The 26,350-nt window shown below is 39.3% G+C and overlaps 1 protein-coding gene and 1 pseudogene across 1 annotated transcript in view; both read left to right on the top strand.

The window, feature by feature from the left end:
- The window catches only part of CSMD3 (CUB and Sushi multiple domains 3), a 1,099,171-nt gene that overhangs the window by 298,381 nt on the left and 774,440 nt on the right, over positions 1-26,350 (top strand). The window contains exon 5 of the mRNA XM_026659890.1: positions 11,401-11,608. Within this exon, the coding sequence (XP_026515675.1) occupies positions 11,401-11,608 (208 nt within the window). The remainder of the gene's footprint in view (positions 1-11,400; positions 11,609-26,350) is intronic.
- On the top strand, positions 5,304-7,717 carry LOC112103153 (annotated as a pseudogene).

The following is a 26,350-nucleotide window of genomic DNA, read 5'->3' as shown; positions in this document are numbered from 1 at the left end:
AAAGACCAGATTTCATGGTGGGAGACCAGATTTCACGGTCCGTGACATGTTTTTCACGGTCATGAATTTGGTAGGGCCCTAATTATATTCATGATTTTATTTCTGTATCCATAAATGATAGGGAAATTCTGATCAGAAAGAAAATTTACTAGAGCTGCTTAGAAATCAGAATCTGTTCCATGGGCAATTCAAACAGGTGTCTATAAAATAAGTAAATAAATTCCAAAATGGAATGAAAAGTCAAAATTTCCTGTAAAACAAAATTTCTGAACAATTTCATTTTGATAGTGTACTAACATTTCTTGTGTCTATATTGAAAGCCCACAGGCTCTTTTGGTTTTGATTAGAACTGGTCAGAATGTAGGGGCGAGAGGGAAAGGTGGTTTTTGGGCGTCCAGTTTTTTTTTTTATATGAAGCTGAAATCTTATGCAGAAAGCTGACATTTCTTATGACAATTTTCATTTAATAACCCATTTTTCTATTGAGAAAATTTTTGACTACCCATAGTTTTAATGTAATCCTGTACTTTTAACTGATATTCACCAAAACTATGAGGATTAAAGCCAGCCTCCTTCCCACTCTCCCTCCCTAAAAGACCTTGAGACCCTCTCTTTGCATCACTCAAAACAATTTTCTGACAACAAATATAGGCTTTTGTGCTCTTTTACATTTTGGGTGTCTTCTGACATTGCACTGATGACGTTCTACTTCTGTCTCCTCCTGATTCTTTGGGTATGGCCCGCTCAGTCCTTATTCCTCAGGAAGAGGCCAGCTGACCCACTGTTCTCATCTGGAGTCTTTGAGAGTGTAGGATTGGTATTGCTTGTAAGCCAGCTACCATCGCTATTCCTGGAAATATTTTTTCAGAAAAATTGGGTTCTCTCCCCACAATTCAACATCATGACTGAGACATTTATTTCCAGCCGCTCTAATGCATTTACCTTATTATTTGCTGTGATGAACTCCAGTATGCTTTCATGATAAAATAATTCTACCATAATAGGAGACACTGTTATCATAAGCAGAATTCTGAGGTTTACTAGGCACAGTGTGAGCAGCAGAAGAGCTGGAGGATCATTTCCAGGTCTTGCTGCTACTGAATGAGGGTTAAAGAGGAAGCCAGTTCCTGTGAAAAACTTTCAGAGAATGGATAGGGAAGTGGGCCGTGCACACAGGTCATCTAAAACACAGGTTCAGATAGTCGACCATTTAACTGTTTGTGGAAGATCCAGATGAAGACTAGAGTTTGCTGGCTGGTACTCTCACTCTGGGATCTGAGTTCACTCTTTGGCTTCACTTGGAGCTTTTTTTATATATAAAGCTAATCTCCAAGTGAATAGTAAATGAAGTGCAAGTCAATTGAACCCACAGATACATTCCAATTCCATGCAAATAGGCTTCAAACAGCTCAAGCTGCAATCACTATTATGAATTGTTAGAGTACATTTTAATCCAGTCTATTTCCTGAGTACTTTTATATATAATTTGTGTTGCAATTGTCATTATTAGATCATAAGAACTGAGGCCATTTTTATATATAGCAAACCTATGTCTTTCATGTGTGGAGGTTTCAGCTTCAACCAGTTTAGTTTCTTTGCTACCAGAATATTAACTACAGTTCATAATGATGATCCAACCAATTAAGAAAAAATAATTGAGTTGCATTTCCTGGGAAAAGTATACAGTAGGCCTAAAATCATGAAACAGGGGTGTGCATATGAACATTTGTAATGGGTAAACACTGACCAAGTTTGGCAGAATTGAAAATCTCTGAAAGCTGCCCAGAGGCAAACCTGCAAATGAAGACCTGTGAAAAATCCAAAAAGCAGAATATTGTGTCATTACCCTGGTTGTGTACAAAGACCAGCTGAAACTTGAAGGTACACAGAGTTGTTGTTGTTGTTGTTGTTGTTTTTGCCCGGGGGAGGGGGTGAGTAATTGGGCCCTAAAAAAATGCTTTCCCAATTGCATTGCTCCAGTCAAGCCAATTCTGAGTTTCACAAGAACAAAGTGAGAAGCACATTTCCATTTTTAAAGTATTTTCTGTCACTTAAAAAAAGAGGGCAGCTATTTTTTATTTTATTTTTTTAAAAAAGCATACCTAGGTGGAGACCCTCTGGGCTTATCTCTAGCCAAGAGTGATTTTTAGAGCTAAATTACAAAATTCTAAAAAAATACTGTATTTACAATATAAGTGCTGGGATAACCTTAGCTAGATCTGTGTGCATGGTGACTCTGTAACAGACAGACAACAATGTTTACTTTCATAAGCCAAGGAAGTTACTGCCTGGAGGTGATAATCTCATTTTCTTTACCCTTGACTTCAAATTTTAAATGTGATCGTCGGTTGCAAATTTTATTTAGATAACACTGATAGAATTTTATAGCAAAACACTTTTACTGTCAGAATCAAGATTACAGCTAAAGGGTAATAGTCTTGGAAAAATATCAAAAAGTGTAATCTACATAATTATATCCCATCTCCATTCTATTTCATTTAATCAAATAATAATGAACTATATCCTAAAAGGAAAACAAAATAGCTTTCATTTCAAAACATCTGAAAATACTTAAAATTGTGCTTCATATTACACAAATGTATTTTATACACATAAGTGGTTAGTTTATATATTAATTTATGCTAAATATAAGGCTTCAGGGAAAAGAGCATCACGTTGTTCAGGGACACGTTTGATTTTGATCTGTTTAATTTTTTTATTCTATTCTCTCTTGTTGTCCAATAGAAATTTCTGGCACTTAAAGACCAGATTGACAGGACCTCTCAGAAATAAACATACTTTAGTTTCTTTTGGACAGAGAGAGATAGAGGGGTATGTGTGCAGTGTATGTATGTGTTGGGATTTCTAAAGTTCTTTTAAAAATACCAAGATACAGTAGTTTTACTTATTTTTTGAGTATTGTAATTTCCATTGTACTGTGCGGCGTAATTCATTGGCTGCAGCCTAGGAGCGCACAGTATTGCTCGGGGGTTGGTGGTGCACAGGTGGCCAATTATGGGCTAGCTGTTTCCCAGTCTCATTCCTCATTATAAATTAGAGAAGCCTGATGGGTGCTTTGAGTTGCACCAGCTGACAATGTCTTTGAAAGCTCAGTGCAACAGCCAGGGACGACTGATGTGTGTGAAAGCCCCAGCCTGGCCTTCTATGTTAGCAGCGGAGGGGTGTCAACTAGGAGCCATTATGCCAATTCTCTGTTATTTCCCTTTCCATTAGGATGATCCTCCTATGTCACCTACAGAGATGCTTTATACTGGTGGCGCAGCATAAAGTAGCTGCAGTGCACTGCAGAGTCTGTCCTGGTATATGTCAAACTAGAAATAGAGCTTATTGGAAATATCCTGCGTGTGTGTGCATGAGCATCTGTCTACCCAGTATTTCCTACGTTATTAATATATAACTTCCTTTGTAAAGTCCTTAGTGATCTTCAGATGAGAAGTACTTTATAAGACCTAAGTGCTCTTATTGTATGTAGAGTTTCAAGAGTAATATTTAAAATTAATACCACTATCAAATGCTTAAGAGGCAGCAGAAGCATATAGTCCTTTAAGATTACTTTGCTAACTTTTCTGTAATATAATACTGTCTCTAAAAATTGGAAGAATAAGAGGGGTGAGACTACGGGCTGGCCCCAGCCTTAAGTACAATGAGCAGACAGAGTCCACTTAATCTCCTCCATAGTTCATGACAGAGATCAGTATGATGGAGGAGTTCAGTGTACCTCTTTCAAATGCCCTCAGCTTCCCTGGCTGGGTTGTTTGCTACTGTGGAAGTCACATCAGAGTTGCCTAGGTATGGTGTGAACACCTTGCTTACACACACACTTCTTTACATGTGTTTTTTTTAAACCAGAAAAGGTACCAAACTCTTTCCTTGCTCTCTGTATATCTGTTTTAAAGTCCAGAATACAGCCAAACTAGGTAGAAGTGTGTTGTTACTCATCATCTTAGTTTTTCTTTCAACAAGGTCAAAGTGAATTATGTAGTCAATTATAAGTATTCAGTGTAGTGGAAATACCTAGGTAGATTTGGTGGCATGATGCACTCCGTATGCTGAATTAAGCCCTGATTTGCATTCCATGCAATTTCACTGAATTCCATTGAAGTCAATGAGCTTGCATGAGGTCTAAATCAGTGCTAAATTTGACCCTCTCTGATCACTGCTGCTCTTGAAACTTCCAGCTCAATGTTTATGTAGTATCGGGGTGAGTATCAATGACACCTATTGGTTAAAGCAAAGAACTAAACAGAATAGCAAAGAAAAAAGGAAACTAGAGCAGAGAAATACATTTAGGAAAAAAATAAAGTAAATAAAAGGTGCAGTTCTGGGCTGTGTCAGATATGGCAATCTCCTGTAATATCTTAGGGAGATACTATTGAATTAAGTTTAAGTATCTTTGGAGTCCACTATATTAAATGCCAAAGTTATGTATTATTGTGGGCCAGGATGTCCAAAGGACTATATTGAACAATATGGCAGGCAAGAATAGCTTTTGGGACAATGTGTGTGAAGTGGATTTCCTGGGAAATATCTAGGGGCAGGTGAATGCAAATTTCCCCTGTCCTACTGCCAGTTATGCAAAAACTCAGTCCTCTGAAGCTACCCACTGAGGAAAGGGGCTGATCACCTGTTCAAGGGTGTCTCAAAATCAAAGGCCCAAACTATGTCAAGCAGTGACTCACAGATTGTTCTGAAGAACCCTTTGGTGAAGAGCTGAGCACCTGTCAGAGCCATTTGGTGGAGCTGGGAGTGATTTCTGGTAAGCTTACTAGCTTCCAAGTAGTTTCTTTTATTGTTTTTAATGTTGTCTCTATAGAAATGTTTAATATGTTTTCACCTTAAGAATAAACGTGCTTGCTTAGAAAGGGCTGTATGGTAACTTTTAACTGTGGCCAATTACACTGATTACTGTCTCTAAGGAGAAAGCAAAGGAAGGCATACTTAGGCAGTCTGTCATGCTGAGGAACTCTCAGTGTTGCCAGGGAACTGTGTGTCATGGGAAAAACCCAGTCAGGAGGGAGAAAGATGCGGGCCTCCATCCAAGAGAGGTGATGGCTGGGGAACTGGAAGTCTAAAATTGTGGTCCTTGCTGGACCACAGGGAATACAGTTACCCTGAACTGTGAAATTTAAAAAAATAATAAAGTAAACAAAAATAGCAATTCTGGGCAGGAAGCAAAGTCCGCCCCTCAAGGAGGCTCTTGGCAGCGAGGGGAGGCGGCGGCAGTGGTGGCACAGCCCATTTGTGATTGTTCCTGCTCGCAGCGGCGGCTCATGCTCGGCAAGATGGAACATGCAGCGGCAGGCACAGAGTTCAACATCCTGCTCGCTACATCCTGCTCAACTCCTACAAGGTTACACATTATAAGCAATATCCACCTAATACAAGCATAGTTTATTCTTAATTTGAATATAGTGAAAAGAAGACTGAGAACACCAGATTAAAGAAGGTGAAATATGAGGAAACCATTTTTTACTGGTTGCAGTACATTTTAAATAAGTACTTAAAAGGCAAAGTGATAACCAAAGAGAAAATCCAGGAAGACAAAGTGGTGTACAGAGAGCATTTTCAAGATGATGTCTTCAATGAAAAGGGGTGGAATTATATTCTTGAGAAGTGTGAAGGGCATCTTCTGATAACAGTAAAGGCTGTTCCTGAAGGCTCAGTCATTCCCAGAGGAAATGTACTCTTCACAACAGAAAACATGGAGTGCTATTGGCTCACTAACTGGATTGAGAAAAAAGAACGAGGAGTACTTGTGGCACCTTAGAGACTAAGAAATTTATTTGAGCATAAGCTTTCGTGGGCTAAAACCCACTTCATTGGATGCATGCAGTGGAAAATACAGGAGGAAGATGTATATACACAGAGAACATGAAAAAATGGGTGTTGCCATACCAACTATAACAAGACAAATCAATTAAAGTAGGCTATTATCAGCAGGAGAAAAAAACTTTTGTAGTGATAATCAGGATGGCCCATTTCCAACAGTTGACAAGAAGGTGTGAGTAACAGTAGGGGGAAAATTAGCATGGGGAAATAGTTTTTACTTTGTGTAATGACCCATCCACTCCCAGTCTTTATTCAAGCGTATTTCAATGATGTCCAGTTTGCAAATTAATTCCAATTCTGCAGTTTCTCATTGGAGTCTGTTTTTGAATTTTTTTTGTTGGAGAATTGCGACTTTTAGGTCTGTAATTGAGTGACCAGGGAGGTTGAAGTGTTCTCTGACTGGTTTTTGAATGTTATAATTCTTGACGTCCGATTTGTGTCCATTTATTCTTTTGCATAGAGACTATCCAGTTTGGCCAATGTACATGGCAGAGGGGCATTGCTGGCACATGATGAAATATATCACATTGGTAGATGTGCAGGTGAACGAGCCTCTGATGGTGTGGCTGATTGATTAGATCCTATGATGGTGTTCCTTGAATAGATATGTGGACAGAGTTAAATTAAATAAGATAGAATATCTCCATTAATTTATTTATCTCCTAGAGCTGGAAAGGACCTTGAAAGGTTATTGAGTCCAGCCCCCTGCCTTCACTAGCAGGACCAAGTACTGATTTTGCCCCAAATCCCCAAGTGACCCCCTCAAGGATTGAGCTCACAACCCTGGGTTTAGAAGGCCAATGCTCAAACCACCAAGCTATCTCTCCCACATGTTGGCAATGGGCTTTGTGCAAGGATAGGTTCCTGGGTTAGTGTGTTTGTTGTGTGGTGTGTGGGTGCTAGTGAGTATTTGCTTAAGTTTGGGGGGCTGTCTGTAAGCAAGGACTGGCCAGTCTCCCAAGATCTGAGAGTGAGGGGTCGTCCTTCAGGATAGGTTGTAGATCCTTGATGATGTGCTGGAGAGGTTTTAGTTGGGGGCTGAAGGTGACAGCTGGTAGCGTTCCGTTACTTTCTTTGTTGGGCCTGTCCTGGAATAGGTGACTTCTGGGTATTCTTCTGGCTCTGTCAATCTGTTTCTTCACTTCAGCAGGTGGGTACTGTAGTTTTAAGAACACTGGATTGAGATTTTATAGGTGTTTGTCTCTGTCTGAGGGATTGGAGCAAATGCGGTTGTATTTTAGAGCTTGGCTGTAGACAATGGATCATGTGATGTGGTCTGGATGAAAGCTGGAGGCATGTAGGTAAGTATAGCAGTCAGTAGGTTTCCGGCATAGGGTGGTATTTATGTGACCATGGCTTATTAGCACTATAGTGTCCAGGAAGTGGATCTCTTGTGTGGACTATTCTTGTTCAGTCATGGTATCCAATCACAGTGGCCACAAATTCCAGGAAGCAGAAGAAAATTTTGGCAAAGTATTTGCTAGAGACATCTGGCAGCTTAGAAGGACTCGAGTACAAACTGCATGACTTTGGCTACAGAGGAGTTTCTTCACAAGAGACAGCAGGAATAGGAGCATCCACTCACTGGGTAAACTTTAAAGGATCTGACACAGTAGCAGGAACTGCTTTAATTAAAAAGTACTTCCAGATTATTCTATTCCAGCTGCTGAACACATTACCATAATCGCTTGAGGGAGACCATGAGAAAGATGCTTTTGAACACATAGTGACGCAGTTTTCTTCAGTGCCTGTATCTGTGGTCAGTGGCAACTATGACATCTACAAAGCTTGTGAACTCAAACTTGGGTCACCAGTTAGGGGAATTGGAAAACACAGTTTAAGAGTTTCAGATAATAATTTTCACTAAGCATGAGTTGCCAGTTTATTCCTATGATTTAGCCAGAAAATCCAGATATGAAAGCTAGTACCAATATGGTAACCTAGCAATGACCAGCAGAAAGAAAACAGCTTCACTAGTATTTTGATAACGTTGGTCCATTCAGATGCAATGGTGGTGCAGATGTAATAAACAGGTAATTCCTCTGTATTACAAGCCTCATACATATTCAAGTAAATCTTCATTTGAATTCTAAATACAGTATGCTCAAAAAACCTGTTGAAGCCAAGTTCCCCCTTATATGTCACTTAGAAAAGTTACCCTTTTGACATATGGTTAAGATCACAAAAGTATATCTGCAAAAATGTCATCTTGGAATTCTGTACTTTTTTCCATCTATGACTTTTGCATCATATTTGTCAAGTTTTTAAATCAAACAAGTCTGTGTTTTTTGTTTGTTTTGTTTGTTTTTGTTTTACAGTGTAGAGTGGGATTTTTACACGCTCTTTAATCTTTTTTTAATTAAATAAATGGGCCCAGAGTCTCAAAGGTGTACAACCCTGTACAAATAAACATGGTTCAGTGTTTTGGGTAGAGGCTGTAGCCTGCTGCGTCCCATGGCAACAATCACTATTAAAAATCACCTTTTACTAAAGATACAGAAAAGAAGGAACGCAGTACAAGTATTTTAAATGTCAGGTAGTAAGTAAGGCTTTCATTTTAAGAATACTGCATTTCCTTTCCCTTCACGTATAGAGAGCTTTCACAAGGAACCCTCTCCCCATCCCGGTTTGACAGCCTTTTAGATGGTATTAAAGATGGTAATAACTGTCTTTTTGGGGCAAACAGCTGAGATGGATTGGAGCTGCTCTCATTGTTAAAGTTAGATTCTGCTTCCTTTAAGACAAACACACAGAAATGGGAATAAAAAAGATCAGCAAAGATAGAAAATGAAGCTTCTGTCTCTGATGCTGACTCTGACTTGCAACCTCATTGCTGGAGAAACAAGCACAGTGCGCAGTCTTAGCAGGATTGCGGAAGGCAAAGAGAAAGGGGTAAGAAAGAGAAGGAAAATGACACAGTAGGGAGGGAGGGAGAGCAGGAACCCAAAGCTCAGACACCAGGGGGTAATCCCTCATTATTTTGTCCACCAATTAGTCCTAATTTCAGACCCACCAATTTTGATTAATTAATTTCTGGTCCAGTCTCCTCTTGTTTACAAGTCATGATCTTAATATCGACCTTTTTGTTTGGACTAATTGAATATTTGTGTCTTAACTTCCATGACTTTTATAATCAATCATATATATGTAACAGACTGAGTTTGATTTTTGTTACCTTGGCAACTTAGAGTACAGTTCTCCATTTTATAGAGGGGGAAACTGAGACGCAGAGAGTTAAATGACTTGGCCTGGGTCAAGGAAATCTGTGGCAGAGCAGGGAATTAAAGCTTGGCCTCCCACAGTGCAGGCTAGTGTCCTTGCCAGTTGATCATCTTTCCTCTCTCTTCCTTTCTGCCTCATATACCATTGCTAGATTTGTCTCATACTGCCAGGATGTCAATTTATTTTACTTTTGTTGACTGTTTGGTTTATTTTGTTTTATGATTGATAGCTAAGAAATTATGCTATCTGAATTTTATGGTTTCAAAAGAGAATTACATGCACAGGTCAAGTTGTCCCCAGTCACCCACATATTATGAATTGTTAAAAGAACATTATTTGTGTTGGAAAGTGAAGCACTCCAAAATTAAGAAATGCCATTATTAAGACTGCCTGTGCAACCTTCATTCAGCTCCCTTCTCCATATGCATTATGATAGTCTTTAATTACATGACCACATATTTTTTCCACAGCATCCCACCCGCATTCAGTGCCCAGGTTGGAGTGCTCAGTTAATTAGCTCAGTTAATTAGCAGCTATTCAATGTTTTGGTTTATCCTCATTGTTCAAGGGCTGACCCCAGGCCTTATATACTGCATACTAATCAAACCCCATTGTAGAGACACAATTGGTAAATTCCTTGTTCTCTTACTTGTATTAATATTTTAATAGTCATTTTAGCCTCTGTTGAACAAAAACAGTTATGATTTTTGCTAATTTCTGCTTCACTACACAACCCCATGGGACAAAGTTTCCGCAACCACACCTGCTATTGGATTCCTGCAGTGAGGAAGGGCCTGATTCTGTGAAGCAATGAGCATCTTCTATTTCCATTGACTTGAATGGGTATTGAGAGTGCTGGGCACCCTGCCAGATTGACTCCTAAATGATATTTTACTGTTAAAACTTTTTTGATCGTATAAACAGTTTAGCAGAACTTTTAAAGAACAAAATTAAGCTAAAACTGCCATAATTGATGGGATCATGGCAGCCATTTGGGATTTTCTCCCTGACAGAAGTGAATCTGAGCAGGTGTTTTCAAAGTCTTAAAAGCTTTTGCACTAATGATGATATACTCTTTCAAAAATAAATGTGTCTTCATCTTGGCATTCATCTGTCAGCAGTATTGACTATTATTCGGGCACCAACTCAGCTTTCATTACTGTATGTTAGCACTTTAATTGACCATAGTCAGGGATTCCTTTGCTAGTATGTCTCACGCATTTGGATCATGAAGTTTGAATTACTGTGATAAAACATGACATTTCTCCATTTATTGAAAGTGGTAGCATTACAATCTCAACGTATTTTATTAGCTCAAAAAAATACTTTTGACTACAGTATGGATAAGGCATGCTTCAAACCATACTGCACCAATTGTTGTGAACCCTCACCTGAAGAGCACTTTCTCACAGGAGCAGTCCAAATTGACTTCAATGGGAGTGTTTGTATAAGTAAATCCTCACCAATGTGAGCATGTTGCATAATCCAGAAGATGGTCATGAGTAAATTATGGAATAGAATAAATATCCAGGAAAGAAGCATATGTGTAGAGATATTTGAAATATGTGATCTATCAAAAAATTCCTCTCCATTAAAATGGCTCTGCTGTAAAAATCATGAGCACAAAGGTGTCAGGGTGATGGCATTCAAGGCACTATGTATGAGCAGCATTGTTCTGAAAAGTGATATGCTGTGACTAGTTTTTCAGTGAAAAGGCAATGGAAGAAAGAATCTATGCTTCCATATATAAGATACTAACTATTAGCTACCACCATGAAATGATTATGATGCAATTAGCAAAGGGTGGCTAGAGTACTCATGCCCCTGTTAACAAAATCTTATTTTTCAACATAACTTCCTTCAAAGATAAATGCTGAATTATACATGAACCAAACTCTAAATGCTAAGCAGAGATGTAATGTGCTTGATCCAAAGCTATTCTGATTGAAGCAGAAGAGAGAACCATAATATTAATTTGATGTTTTTCATATCACTCTTCATAAGACTGAATGGGAACAATTTTCATCAAAGTCACACAAAAGAGGATTCTAAAAGTTTTTGGTAAAATAATAATCGTAGATTACTAATTTAATTTTCAAAACAAACTAAACAACACAGTGACTATTTGCATAGAGGGTAACAGAACCTTTACATTGCATATTTATGATGTATAATAAACCCTTAAAACTATTAACACTTTTTCTAGGAGCACATGCAGGTTTATTTTAAATGTGGCAGTTTCATAGCATTGGTTTTTGAGGAGTGATTTAATAACACTTCATAATTTTTTTTCTTATTGAAAATGTTGTGATTTTTGTTTTTAAACAGCTGAAGATGCATGTGGAGGAACAATGAGAGGATCCAGCGGCATGATCTCCAGTCCCAATTTTCCTAATGAGTATCATAATAATGCAGATTGTACATGGACCATTGTGGCAGAGCCTGGCGATACCATTTCACTCATATTTACTGATTTTCAAATGGAAGAAAAATATGATTACTTGGAAATAGAAGGTTCTGAACCACCAACAATATGGTGAGTAATCTGATGCCATTTTGAAGCCTGTAAAGGTGAGAGAAAACATGTAGGTATGGTCCTGCAACCTTTACTCGTGTCAACACTAAAGCCTTGCTAAAGTAAAGGGGTTTATTACTTAGACATGTTAATTGATTCACTGATTAGAAATGTAAACCAACTTCCAAATACAGAACATCAAAATTAAAAAGCATGGTAGACTCATCCACCTAATTATGTTGTTGGGTAAATTTAATCTTTGTTGTATGCAAATTAAAGTACAGTGCCATTGATTATATCACTGGGTGTCTCCAGGCAGTAAATCAGGATACACTGTCTCACTACATAATGTAGTCATGCATTCTTGATGTGACTTACTGGTATGGGACCACTGGAGCACAGAGCAACTCCTTAACCCCTTCCTACCTGATGTGGAGTTTATACACCCCATCACACAAGCATGTTTTTTGTTGATGTAGCAGTTTCCTCTGTTACTGCCCTGGTAGTTCCTCTGTACAGCTGCCTCAGTAGTTGTTGGCCTCAGTGGAGTTGCACTGGCATAAAACTAATGTAAAGAACAGATGAATCAAGTCACCTCTTTAATTAGCTGATTCAGTTTGTTGGAAAATAACTGGGAAAAGATACATAGTTAATTCAACACCGTTTATAATTACATGGTATAGCTGTTCAAGGCAGCAGTATATACTGAAAGAGTATTGGAATATGGCAAAAAGTTTCCTTTATCATAGTGGTTTAAACTCATCCAAAGAAGAGGATATAGACAAAACCTTCCACAACACTGAGGCCCGCAAAAGAGACTCAAGTGGGGCTCAGAAGGCCTTGTGTGATCTTTGTGCACATAGGTAAATTTCACACATTAGACCAGATCCTCTACCACAGTAAAGTGGCATAGCTCTGTTTGAAGTCAGTTTACTCTGCATAAGCTGTGGTCCATTATGTGTAATCAAGATAGAAAAAACAAAGACTAGACTTTTTAAAATAATGTAGTAAAAGAAAAAAATAACCCTCCTTAATTTAGGCATTTGTACTACTTGAAAAGAGCAGACCTTATGTGTACGAATGATGCTAGAAGTAATATCCCTAGTTATTTCATAATATATATCAAGATAGGAGACAATACACTGTATTTCAGCTTTCATGAATGACATCTCATGATTCATGTCACTGTTGGTGAGTTAATAATCTGTATTAAAAAGTTACTGATTTGCCATTGATTTTTTTTCAAGCTTGTTACATTTTTTTAAACTAGTTCTTAGCTAAATTAATTCTTTTAAAACCAGAATTTATTATCATTATTACTGAAGTAGCACAAACAACATAAAAAACAATGTTAATCAGCTGAACTGCTAAATCTTCATTTGCTTATTCTAAAGTAAATTTTGTGTATTCAGTGTAACGTGCTAATTTAATAGTTGTTCATTTAGAGGAGCAGATTGTAAGAGCATTCTTTTCTAAACTTATCAGTCATATTCCCTGAATTAGATTGATGTACTCAGTATGCAAAAATACTTCTCCATATGCTAGGGAAAAAATTATTTGAAAAACTTAATTACGAGATGATAATTAGTTTTACTATGTTCATACTTTATATCCCTTCAGAATAGTGTTCGAGGTTCCGCTCCACATACCTACATTCATGATGCGTGCACAAAATTCTCTATATCTAAGTCTAAAGATAGGATCCTTATGTTGTATCTTTCTCTATTAGACAAATGGTACACAACTACATGAAAGCCTGTTAAAACATTTTTAAAATAGTGTTTGATCCAGTCACTAATGTCTTTCAGCTTATTTTTCAGACTATTATTTATGTAAGGATGGCAAATAAACTCATTCTTATCCTCCTGTCCATTTAGGTAAATAACAAAATGTTTACTACTTTAGCTTGTGAGATACAAGCTAAAATACTGAGCTAAAATATGTAAGTTAGCCACTCTTGTAATATGAAAAAAAATGGCCAGGAACTCTTCACAAAACACTGTAGCTTTCCATTTTCACCTCATCAGTCAAGACAGTTTTCATATTTAGAAAAGTAGTTGTGCTAAGTCTTTCCTATATTGAAATTCTTGATACACTGTATATCCTTTTCATAAAGTATCACAGAGAGCAGCTAGATCACTTTGGGCTGGTCTACACCCAGCCGCTAGTTCGGCGGCTGGGGATCGAAGTTCTGGGTTCGACTTATCGCGTCTGGTCTGGACGCAATAAGTCGAACCAGGAAGTGCTCGCCGTCGACTGCGGTACTCCAGCTCGGCGAGAGGAGTACCACGGAGTCGACGGGGAGCCTGGCTGCCGCGTGTGGACCACGTCTGAACCGCGGTAAGTTCGAACTAAGGTATGTCGACTTCAGCTACGTTATTCACGTAGCTGAAGTTGCGTACCTTACTTCGACTTGGGGGGTTAGTGTAGACCAGGCCTTTGTAATCTTGCTCAGCTTTCTTCTGTTTGCTGTCATTTTAAATAGGCTGCTGGCTTTGAAAGTTGATGACATGCGTGCAAAGTATTCCTAAACCCTCCAACACACACCTTCATGATTTACCTAATGCAAAGCTTTACAGAAGGCAGCACATCAGGTTCAGAATGCGTGTCATGATGATTTGAATGAAAACCTGGTTATTTTATTTTGAGAATCCAGAGTGAATTATGGGTACCTCTGTCCTGCTGGTTTTTAGAGATTGCCTGATGAAATGATGTTCAGATCCAGATCCATATTAAGTCTAAAATAAGGGTTCAGATATGCAGCTGGTTCAGGCCTTCATCCTTATTTCTGTCCAAAGATTCTGAAAACTCACAAGCTGCTTTTCCAGGAATTGGGCATGTATTGGTAGCACTCTGGCAAGATGAACTGATCAGTTAGCAACGGTGGATATTCTCATCTATATTAGTGCCTAATCCTTTTTTTGAGCCCTACTAAACTCTTTCCCTAAATGATAGCTTGTAGCAATGAATTCCCTCAGGCTATCTACATTCTGAGTATCCATTTTGAATTTGTTGCCTGCCTTCCTGTATTTGGATTATGAAAGAGTAAATAGCAGCACCTGACTAAACTTCTTTGATAACATTACCAACTTTTATTATATCTTCTCAAATTAATTTCCTCCATTAATTAAGGTCCTAATCTTTTCAATATGTTCTCAGATAGAACTCTTTCTATGCACTAATCACTATAGATCTAGAAATCTAACTCTCTACATCCAGGGGATAATGCATACCCAATGGATGACAAAGTATAGATCTACTCATTTTCTTGTCACTACCATGATGCTCTTCCCTTTGTCAGTAGGAGTTATGCTTTAATCTCTATATTATGAACGTAACCCTACTTATTCTAGCCCTCGCAGTGTTTATTTTCTTTATACTCCTCTGCAGTAGTTAAAATACCAAAATAAACTTAAGCCTTTTTTTTTTAATTTTGTTACAAAGCTAAGTAATTGACACAAAATATGAATATCATCAGCACTGATTCTGGAAAATCTTGTTTTATTTGAAATGACACTATGCATCTTTAGTTCTCTTCCTGCTTTTATAGTCTGTAACAAAATAGTCATTTTTAGTGTTTTAGTACCAGCAAATTATTACAGTAAATATTTTGTGATTTAGTACTGCATTCTTTGATTAAAATAAGACCAGTAACTCATTGTGGGACAGACCCATTTTCACCACAAAATAAATACATTTGGTGAAAAATATTGTTAGGTTCTCTTGTATTTAAATGTCTAAGGGCCAGTTCTTCAGCTGGTGAAAATCCATTGATGCTACACTGACTTACACTAGCTAAGGATCTGGCCCTAAAACATATGATACTAATACTGTGGCTAAAATTCACTACGCAAAAAAGGAAGGCATTACAGAATTGTATCCTCAACATTAGCAGCATAAGCATATTAAAATGTTTATTATGATAAAGTTCTTGATTGAGGCCCTAAATGAAAGAAGTCTGACTGTTTTAATTCGTGTTCCCCCATGGACAGGAGTGTACTTATAACTAAGCCATCAAACATAGTGTATCCAAATTTGAGCCCCTGGCAGCATGTTCACAAAGAACTGGTACAGACTCTGAATTCTCTCTTATCAAAGAGCAATTTGGACAATTGTGCACTTCTAAAATGAAGCAATAATTCAAACCACATGTGTTTTTTACAATGATTTAATCTCAAAATAATACTGGGATGTCATTACGTTTACTCTTCTAAAATTGATGTTGGAAGTCAATATAAAAGGAACGTAGCCTATTCTGGTATGGCAAATCTTACTGGAGCATCTAGGCAAGTTTGGTATGTCTGGTAGTGGTCAAATTCTTACCAATTTTTTGGAAGGCAAAATCTCCCTATAATGGAATTTAGCCAGTGTGTAATGGTGGAGGTGGGGTATACATCCCTGATACTACAGGCAATCCACTTGTGTCCTGAAATATGATCTTGAGGATCTTTAATTACCTGAGCTTGCATAGCTTAGGGTTCATATTAGTGTTCAGAAAACTATTCAGAACTTAAAAGAAGTAGCCACAGTAATTGAATTAACCTCCTATAGCACCGAATTCCACACGACAATTATTATTGCATAAATTTTCATTAGTTCTAAACAGATCTTTTTGGGGGGAATGGAAAATCTGTTTTAAAGGGATCTTGAGATTTCAATATTTTATCTTCATTCTAATTAAGGAATTAAAGAAAATTGGAGGAGAAAAAAATTAGGTCAATTGAAATGTTTCATTTCAACAAAATCAAATGTTCTTACTCAATTTCACCCTTTTCAATTTTGTTATTAATATAAATCAAAAACTGAAAACAAAAAGTCATTTCAAAATGAAAAATCAAAACATGTCATCCTGAAACTGTGTAAACAGGACATTTCAATATTGTTGGGGGCAGAGGGGGCTTCTTATTTTCTGTTAAATGAAAGACTAGTGAAATCAACACCATTTTGAACATGCATGCCTTATTTAATACTTTAAATTTAAGAATTTTTCAAAGCAGTTTTTCATAATAAGAAGTTTGCAGTTTATGGTGAAACATGGAAGCTGAATTTTTAAATATATTTGTCTGCCTAAGATTTTTCTATAGTAAATGTGACCATAATAACTAAACATTAGATTCAAATATAATATTATTGAATGATCATAATAAACCTTGTTCTTTGTATGAGAAAAAATATCTAGACATTGCTTTCAATAATGATCATCATACTGGATTATATTGCTCTTTTGCATAATAACCATCAGCAACCTGTGAAAATGTAATTTTGAAAAGACTATGGTAAGTAAAGGAAAACAACTGATCTAGTTAAGATATACTCAGAGTAGAAACTATTCCTCTTCAAACCATTTGCACTCCAAGAAGAGCAAATAAGTTGTATTAAAAATTCACATTTTCTTATCCATGTGGGCAATAATACAGTTTAAATTTTAAAATTCAGTCAAAGATACATTATATCTTAGTCCCATTATAATTAGTCCCAACCTCTGAAGGTATTTAAATCATTCTTGCTTGTGCAGTAAGCAAATAAATAGTGCCCTACCAAATTCACGGCCATGAAAAAAACATCATGGACCGTGAAATCTGGTCTCCCTCCATGAAATCTGTTTTTTGCGTGCTTTTACCCTGTACTATATAGATTTCATAGGGGAAACCAGCATTTCTCAAATTGGAGGTCCTGACAAAAGGAAGTTGAGGGGGGTCCTAAGGTTATTTTAAGGGATTGCAGTATTGTCACCCTTACTTCTGCACTGCCTTCAGAGCTCAGTGGCCGGAGAGTGGAGGCTTCTGACTGAAGCCCCAGCTATGCAGGCAGAAGCGCAGAAATAAGGGTGGTAATACCATACCATGCCATCGTTACTTCTATGCTGCTGCTGACGGTGCCTCTGCCTTCACAACTGAACTCCTGGCCAGCAGCTGCCTCTCCCCAGCTGCCCAGCTCTGAAGGCAGTGCCACCACCAGCAGCAGCGCAGAAGTAAGGGTAGCAGTACCACCCCCCTATAATAACCTTGCGACCTCCCAACCCATTTTTGGGCAGGACCCCTACAATTACAACAACGTGAAATTTCAGATTTAAATATCTGAAATCATGACATTTACTATTTTTAAAATCATATGACCGTGGAATTGACAAAAATGGACCGTGAATTTGTAGGACCCTACAAATAAATGATACTAAGAAACAACTATATTTGTTTTATTTTTTTAAGTATAGATATGTTCAGGGTAGACAGATTGTGAAAGAAACATGGATCTTATCAAACATGAACTAAAAGCATTATTTTTAGATTACTAGTATCCAGCCCCAAAGTGCCTTTGCAGCTGCATGAGCCTCCTGGTCTGCTGCTTCAGAAATGGTTCCTTAATTCAGCAGGGATTTCCTCTGAGTCAGTTGCATAAGTTGAGGATACATTGTTTTTACCTTTCCCAGTTGGTTCCTCATCAGGCTGCCAAGAGGAAGAATTTGTCCCTTGGGAATGATGCCACATATGCCCTAAGTAGTTTCAGAATATTATTATTGTTGTTATTATTATTTTATTTATTTATTATTATCCCTCAGTACATCATGGGGATTTTTTAAACAAATAGCCTTCATAATATACAAGATCTGTAAGCATAAAAAGGGGAAAACTATTGTCTAAAATTTATCCCTAGGAGTCACCTGTAAATCCTGCTGGTTTGAGTAGTTAAAAGTTGTGTTAACCTTTCTGCAGAATTCCTGCATGTTGTGTGCTCAGATGCAGTCGTTATCCTTTGACTTTACTTAAAATTCCCTCAGTCCTAAGAATGCTGTCTTCTGGAGGTTCCAGACCATGGTGTTGTGCACTCCCAACATGTTCTTTGAGCTGCTCATTCGTACCCTGAGGGATCGCTTCAAGTGCTTCAGTAATCACTGGGATCATCTCTGTTCTAGTTTTCCATAATTGTTTCCCTTCATGGGAGAGTTCTTCATACTTTGATATCTTCTCCTCTTGGGGGTGTGTGGCTTTTTTTGTTTTTGTTTTTTATGTTTCTGATGGCTGGTATGGCGATATCAATTAACATTATCTTGTTTACCTTCATTTCTACAACTACTATATCCAGCCTGTTTGCCTTCACTGTTGAGTCTGTGACATTTGCCAGATCCCATCAGATCTTAGCCTCTTCATTCTCTGTAGCTTCTTCCAGTGTTGGACCATTCATTTCCTCCAGCCTCTCTCTCTTCCGGTTTTGCCAAAATCTGTCATCGGATCATTTCTTGATTTGCACCATGTGTCCATTTAACTTTTTTGTCAACAATGATCTCCAGTTTTCTTGGGTTGCTTGGATAATTGTACAATATTGCTGTGGGGCTGACTGCCTCTACACAACACACACTGCCAGGCAAGGAGCCTGCAATCCCATTAAGCTCTTCTGAGGCCCCTTTTAAAGCATTTGTAACATTATTATTATTTATTTTAATTATATTGAAGTAGCACTCAGAGGCCCCAATTAGGATTATCCCAATGTGCTTGGTACTATACAAACACACAGTAAGACACACCATGTCTCAAAGAGTTTACTGTTACATTAAGACAAGATGCAGTAAACTAATGTAACAAAATAGTAAAGAGGGTATGGGAGGAAGGCCACAGGTGGTTGTGTGTATAGAAGCTGCATGCACAGTTTGCACATTTGAGGGTGGTTGGTTTTTTTTAATCCCTGCTGGCCTCCTGCCTAGTCATTCTCAGTTCCGATTCACAATTGAGTTATCATGGTAGAAGTGGCTTTGAGGAGGCACTTAGAAGAGGAGTATATTTATCTTGAGCTTTTGTTCATTGCTAGCTACCCCATACCTATAAATTATCACAACTGGTTGCCATTCTTATCCATGGAGCTGGGCTGTTATTTGCTTTGTGCCTTTTCTCTAAATAGGCTGAACTTGTGCACAGCCAGCACACAGAGCTGCCTGGAGCGTATATGCCTGGAAAAGCTACAGGAGTCTGCATGAAGGGAAATGCTGGTTGACTTTAGTGTGAAGTTTTGATAGCATATAGATGGGCAATTGGGCTTCCAAAGTACAAATTAGATTGGACAAAAACCTAGTAACTATTTGACACACTGAGAAAATGAGGAAGACATAAGTCAAGAAGTAGAGCTGGAAACTGTAGAGCTTAACATATTTCCACAGCTTGCTTCGCTCAGAACTAAAAAGTAACACACCATTGCTTTTTTAACAAAGAATTCTGAGATATTCTGGGGCATTAGTGTCAACTGGACACTAGTTCTTCCAGAAAGTTTTAAAATCTACTTTTAAGGCTCAGGTAAAGGAATTATCAAGAAAATAATGATTATGGAGTAAACCAGTTTTAATAAGGAGGTTAAATACCCAACTGAAAGCCATCAGTAGCTTACAACCTATGATGGTTGGGGTTATATTTTAAAACATTAAGGTAAGATTGACATTGCTTGATGAAGAAAAAAATGATTACCTCTTTAAGAGATGGCACAGTAGTACTTATACTATGCTGATAGATGCTATATTAAAAACCTAAGATACATAGATATGGGTAGGGCTGTAATATGTTGTGGCAAAAGCCTGCTGTAGAGTGCTAAGTAACTGGCAGAAGAATCTAATTGAATGCTAACTGTGAATTTCAACTGATAAGCCACAAATAGCCAGCTAGACAATGTCCACTTGTGCAGGATGCCATAAGACATTTGAAACTGAAGGGACGTGTGATGCAAGTCTGAGTGTCTGATCAGATGTGACCAGTGAAGAGACTGTATGAATTTAAGGTGGGGGATCAATCGTGGAAGGTAACCTAGGTGTGACAAAGACTCAGTGGTGGTGAAGATGAGACCAGAATAAAGGAAGAAATTCTGGAAATTAGAAAATGGACTGTGAATGCTGCTTTCACAGATCACTTGGAGAAAGGAAAGACAGTTTTGGATTGAGAGGGGGAACTAGTAAAGTGGTATGGGCTCAGATTCTGAAAGGTACTACAATATGTATCTAACAAGCAGCACTTTCTTATATTGTAACCTTATGCTGTGCTGTCTCTTAGGCCTTGTCTACACTGGCAAGTTTCTGCGCAGTAAAGCGGCTTTTTGCGCTGTAACTCCTGAAGTTTACACACTGCCAAGCCATTTAGTGCGCAGAAACTGCGCAGTTGCAGCACTGTAATAAAACCACCCCGACGAGAAGCGTACAGCTTTCTGTGCCGGGGCTACAGTGCCGCGGTGCCAGTGTAGACACCCTGGTCAATTACAGCACTGCAATTAGCCTCTGGGAGGTGTCCCATAATGTCTGTTTTTGCCTCTCTGGTCATCGGTTTGAACTCTACTGCCCTGCACTCAGGTGACCAACCGTGAGCCCCCCCCCTTAAATTCCTTGGGAATTTTGAAAGTCCCCTTCCTGTTTGCTCGGTGATGTGTGCAGTGGTCTCAGCGCATCTTTCCAGGTGACCATGCCTGTCCACACACCAGGTGATACCCTGCCTGGAGCTGTGCTGAGCTGGTGGACCTCATCAGCATTTGGGGAGAGGTCCTGTCCAGTCCCAGCTGCACTGCAGCTGTAGAAATTATGATACCTATGATGTTGCACTCTATATGATTTTATAAAAATATGCTAATGTAACTGAAATATGCTTTATACAAAAGGTCTTTTTAAGGTATCATAACAAAGCTTATAATCTACTAAGTGTGATCATCCTATTTGTATAAATGTACCACTCTTGTATCTGAAACTAGAAATATGAAATATAACTCTAAGGGCCTATTGTAATTATGCAAAGTGTGGGCCATTAATGGTGGTTTGGAATCTTGATATGTCCTTCATTGACCTTTCTTATTATTTTTAGCAAGAAATTCTTAAATTAGTCCATCTATTGATGTAAAAAACAATCCAGCGCTGCATACCCACTGGATGACAATGTATAGATCTATTCATTTTCACAAATATTATGGAGTATACAGCATGTGACTATAAGCATAGGAATATTGTCATCTGCCAGGTCCAGCCTCCCATATAGGCAGCGCCAGCGGGCCATTAAATGGCCAATAGCACACCAAAGAATCATTCTGCACTTGCTCAGCCTATTGTTGAACCATTCCTTGCTGCTGTCAAGATTCACCATGTATGGCTTCATAAGCCACAGCATTAAGGGGTAGGCAGGGTCTTCCAAGGATCACAATGGGCACTTCGACTTCCCCTACAGTGATCTTCTGGTCCCTGCTTGCAGCTTCCTGAACAGGCCAGTGTTGTGAAAGATGCACGCGTCATGCACCTTTCCGGCCCAGCCTGTGTTAGTGTCTATGAAACGCCCACGGTGATCCACAAGCGCCTGGAGAACCATAGAGAAATACCCCTTCCAATTAATGTACTCGGTGGCCTGGTGCTAGAATTGGAATATGCGTTCCATCTCTTCCCCCCCCACCCCAGTTAGGGAAGCCAATTTATGCAAAGCCATCCACAATGTCACGCATGTTGACCAGAGTCACAGTTGAAGTAGGATGCGATTAATGGCCCTGCACACTTCCATCACCACAAGTCCAACGGTCGACTTTCCCAGTCCAAACTGGTTAGTGACTGATCAGTAGCAGTCTGGAGTAGCCAGCTTCCACAGTGAAATCACCAAGCACTTCTCCAACAACAAGGCAGCTCTCATTCTTGTGTTATGAATGTGGCTTTCTTCATCTGAAAGTTCTGCAGGCACTGCTCATCATCCCAGACATGCATGATGGTGTGATCCCACCACTCAGTGCTTCTTTCCCAAGCCCAGAAGCGGTGTTCCACTGTGGTCAGCATGTCCATGAATGCCACAAGCAATCTTGTGTCGTAGCTACTACACGTGGCAAGATCAATGTCAAACTCCTCTAGCCTTTGTACTTTAAGGAATAATTCCACTGCCACTCATGACATGTTAGTGAGAGCGAGCAGCATATTGGTCAACAGTGCAGGATCCGTTCCTGCAGACCGAAGAGGCAGAGCATGCAGTACACAAACCATTGAAAGATGGCACCAAATGCAGACGGAAGCACAGGGATTGCTGGGATGCAAAGCAATGCATCACGGGGTATTGGGACAGGACCCAGGATGCCCATGACCCCCTCTGCCTTCCCACAACTCTTAGCAGCAGAAGAGGAAAAGATGCTCTGTAGGATATCTGCCCAGAGTGCACTGCTCCAAATACCAATGCAAGTGCCACAAGTGTGAACACGTTATTGCGCAGGCAGCTGACAGTGTGAACACACAACAGAGGTTTCCCTTCAGCGCTCTCTGAGTGGTGATGTAACTCTGCCAGTGTAGACATACCCTAACGGTATCACTAGTTGTTTCCATCAGTGTTTAAAGTGTGCTAGCTTGCATACCCATGAAATAAAAATTCTTAAAAACCGAGTCAGGTTGCTAAGGGGCACACGTTTAGTACCACCTGGAGGAAGACAACCTCTGATTGTTTGCTTATCCCACCTTCTGAAAAAGAGCAGCCAATTAAGGCTGCTTCAGGAAAAAGTTTTAGTTCTCCCCTCAGGAGCTGACACCATTCTCATAGGAGAGGACGGGGGAGGGAACAGAACCAGCAGCTCTGAGTGGCTCCTCTCTGCTCCTCTTTTGAGAGAAAGGGGACATTCCTCTGCTCCTACTCCCTCCACCATCCTCCCTACAACACCCAGGTTGGCCAGCAGGAGAGACATCCCCAGCTTGGGGGAGGGGGTGAAGACCCCCAGGAGCTTCAAGTGGAGGCAGAAGTGATGTAGTGGACTGATGGGGCAGAACAAAGAAGGGGGCAGAATTAATTGCTGCGCAGGGGAACAGCAGATGTGGGGATGATAATAGCCTGCCTCCCCCACACACACTTTTTTCAGTCCACTTTAAGCATAGTTCCATAGAACAGTATTGTAGTGAGCTTTCCCTGTATTCATGTCGGCTGAATGGCATTCATTCCTCAAGTAATACTTCAGAGTGATACACACACACATATCTCGAACACTTCACACACTTTTATATCTGTTATGAACACTAGAGTGAAAACCTTTATTCTGTCAGTTACCTGCAGAGATCTCTCTCTCTCTCTCTCTCTCTTTAAAGACAATATTTAATGGCAATGCAGCATTTACAGTAAACAGTCTCAATCCTCTGCAAACAGAGCAGTCTGTATATTTAAGAAACAACAGTCTCTATAAACAATTAACCCCTATGAACCCTCTCATTTTGGGAAAGCCAGCAATTTCCTTCTTCAAAAAACACACCCTGTGCTTTAAATGCAGTTTCCTTGCAATGAGCCAGTTTTTTGGACTGGCTTCTTTTCCTGTGCTCACAGTATTGCAAAACCTAACAAGATGAACTCTGTCTAATGATACATCAGTGTTTTATTATGATCGTTAGTGTGTGCCATCATTCTCTGGTCTAGCCAAACGGCTATTTTGCTATCCATCAGGTTTGTGATTTCAGGTCTAGATTTCCAAAGACGCAGTTGTATGCCTGCAGTAGACCTTACAGGCACATGTTTTTCTGCATTGTTAGAATTTTGCCTATTTGCTAAAGCCCTCTAGGCATGCAGAAGCGGGTTGAAAATTAACTCTTATCACAATGTTTCCAAGGTCAGAAAGTGCACAGATTTTATTTCTTCAAAATCTCTGTGCAATAAGTGAAAATGGGCTTCAGTGTGCCAGGCTGCTTCACTATCTACCGTGTCTACACCTCTCTGGCCCCCATTAACCCTGCACTCCTCTGGGCAGCTCTGAGAGCTGCCGCATCATTGCTCATCTGTACTCTGCTCTATTGAAACACTCCATAAATAATAGGCTGGACACAATACATTAACATTTTATTTATCTATACTAATTAACTATTTAAAAAAAGCAAAAACATAAGGGCAAATAATCCATCTGGAAACAAAAAATGTCTGAAGGCTCTCTTTCAGCTACTGCAAAAAAATACAGGCACAAATCACTAGGGTGCACTAGAGTGATATGTGGCTGTTTATCTCAGGATGGGCACTGTCAGAATAGCATCTCCAAGATGTAAAAGCATGATGGTTGCCATCGTGGTTGACACATCGGGGATTGAATCAGGGAACTCCAAATCTAAAAGCATGAGCTGCTGAAGGTTAAAAGTCAAGATTTCCCCAGCGGAAGTTGCAACAGACTCATATTATCTGTGCATGGGACATAACGGGGTGTGAGTAACACACACTAACCAGTGAATTACAAGAGCAATGCATGAGAAAAAAAATCATAGAATTATTACCTTATCGTGACATTAAGTTATTCCAAATGAATACAATCTCTGTGTTTCTCTTCCAAGTTCATTTACTTCCTCCCTACTCATCCCATTTGGGGACATTGACTATGAAGGGCTTGAGGGGAAAGTAGCTGCTGCAGAGGTAGTTGTCCATTAGAGGGCCTACCTAACTCCTATTTCTGGAGCCTGGAAGGAAACACAAGAGCAAAATAAAGCATTAGTATTTCTTAAAATACTACTCATTCATGACTTCAGCCTGAGTGCATCAGACCACAACAACTAAAAGTATGAAGGTTTATTATGTACAATACAAATTAAAAACCAGGGAGCTTACCATGTTTATCAAAATATAGGTGTAGCCTCTCATGCCCACAGTTATTGAGAGTGAGAGCCGCAGGTCCTGCCTCTGCTATTGTGTGCCTACGGTTTTGTAGGAAGGCATAGCTCTTGGAATGCATGCACAGATCGACAGGTGGGATGGAACAGTAACTGGAAAAAAGCATAATGTGTAGTGTAACATAGTGGTAAGCCTGCCTGATATCATCCACTCAATGCATGCTGGCTCCCTGTGCTGATTCCCTAACAGTGGGGCTCAGCACAGTCTCATGATAGGTCAGTTTTCAATAAGCTGCACATGTTTCAGACTGCATGCACAGGGGTGTGTGGTTATGTCCTTCCTGCCATATCCAGCCCAATTCACACAGTGATAAGCTATTGGAATGTGATTATTGGTTCGGCATGCCTTAGATCACACGGGGCAAAAAGGCAACTGAACAGCAGACTGGTTGAATCAAATAGTATCCTCGGGGATACCGCATACCAAATATATACATTGCTGCTTACTCTATCACAAAGCCTGTTCCTTATCAATTCATCCATCATGAACCTATTTCTGTTCTCTTCCCTACCAATCCTGCAAACTCTTGTCTGACTCCTTTTTTTTTCCATAATGCACTCAGGGAGCACTCACTTTCCTTAGCATCTGCCTCTTTTCAACTGTAATAGCTGACCTAGATATCAACAGAAGGCTATTTGGACCTCCTAGGTTGTCCCATTCCAAAAATCACACCTTGCTTGGATGCATCTAATTCAGTCTGCACAATTCAGAAAATAGATAAGGTGACACTATCCTTGGGGTCAAGCAACTATCTCTCCATTTGCACACAGACATCCTTTTTGGCATGTATCTGCTTGTGCTCAGCACCTTTTAAATGAAGGATGCTTCTGTCACAATGCCTCAGTGGGTCATAGCTAAGAATTCTGAATTCAGGACAAACTGCTGAGAAATAGGGCAGACTCATCCCAAAGTGGTGGTTATTCTATCATTAGATATACCAAGCCAGTAACAAAAGTAAACTTTTGTCTCACCACACTAGTTAACAAGAAGTCAGAGATGCAGTGTCCCTATCCTTTTCCAGCCCTTATCTCATCACCCAGACACTGGACTCGATGAGTGGTTACTGAAAACCAATTTCATCACATATTGGATCCTTCTAATGTCGAATGATCAGCCACATAGCCAGGTCAATATAAAACTCCAATTGTACCCAATAATTACACTG

This window comes from Terrapene carolina, unplaced genomic scaffold, assembly GCF_002925995.2.
Source record: "Terrapene carolina triunguis isolate 2854851 unplaced genomic scaffold, T_m_triunguis-2.0 Scaffold58, whole genome shotgun sequence".
NCBI lineage: Eukaryota > Metazoa > Chordata > Testudines > Emydidae > Terrapene > Terrapene triunguis.
The sequence above is the reverse complement of the archived record's forward strand: the minus strand, read 5'-3'. Positions and strand labels throughout refer to the sequence as shown.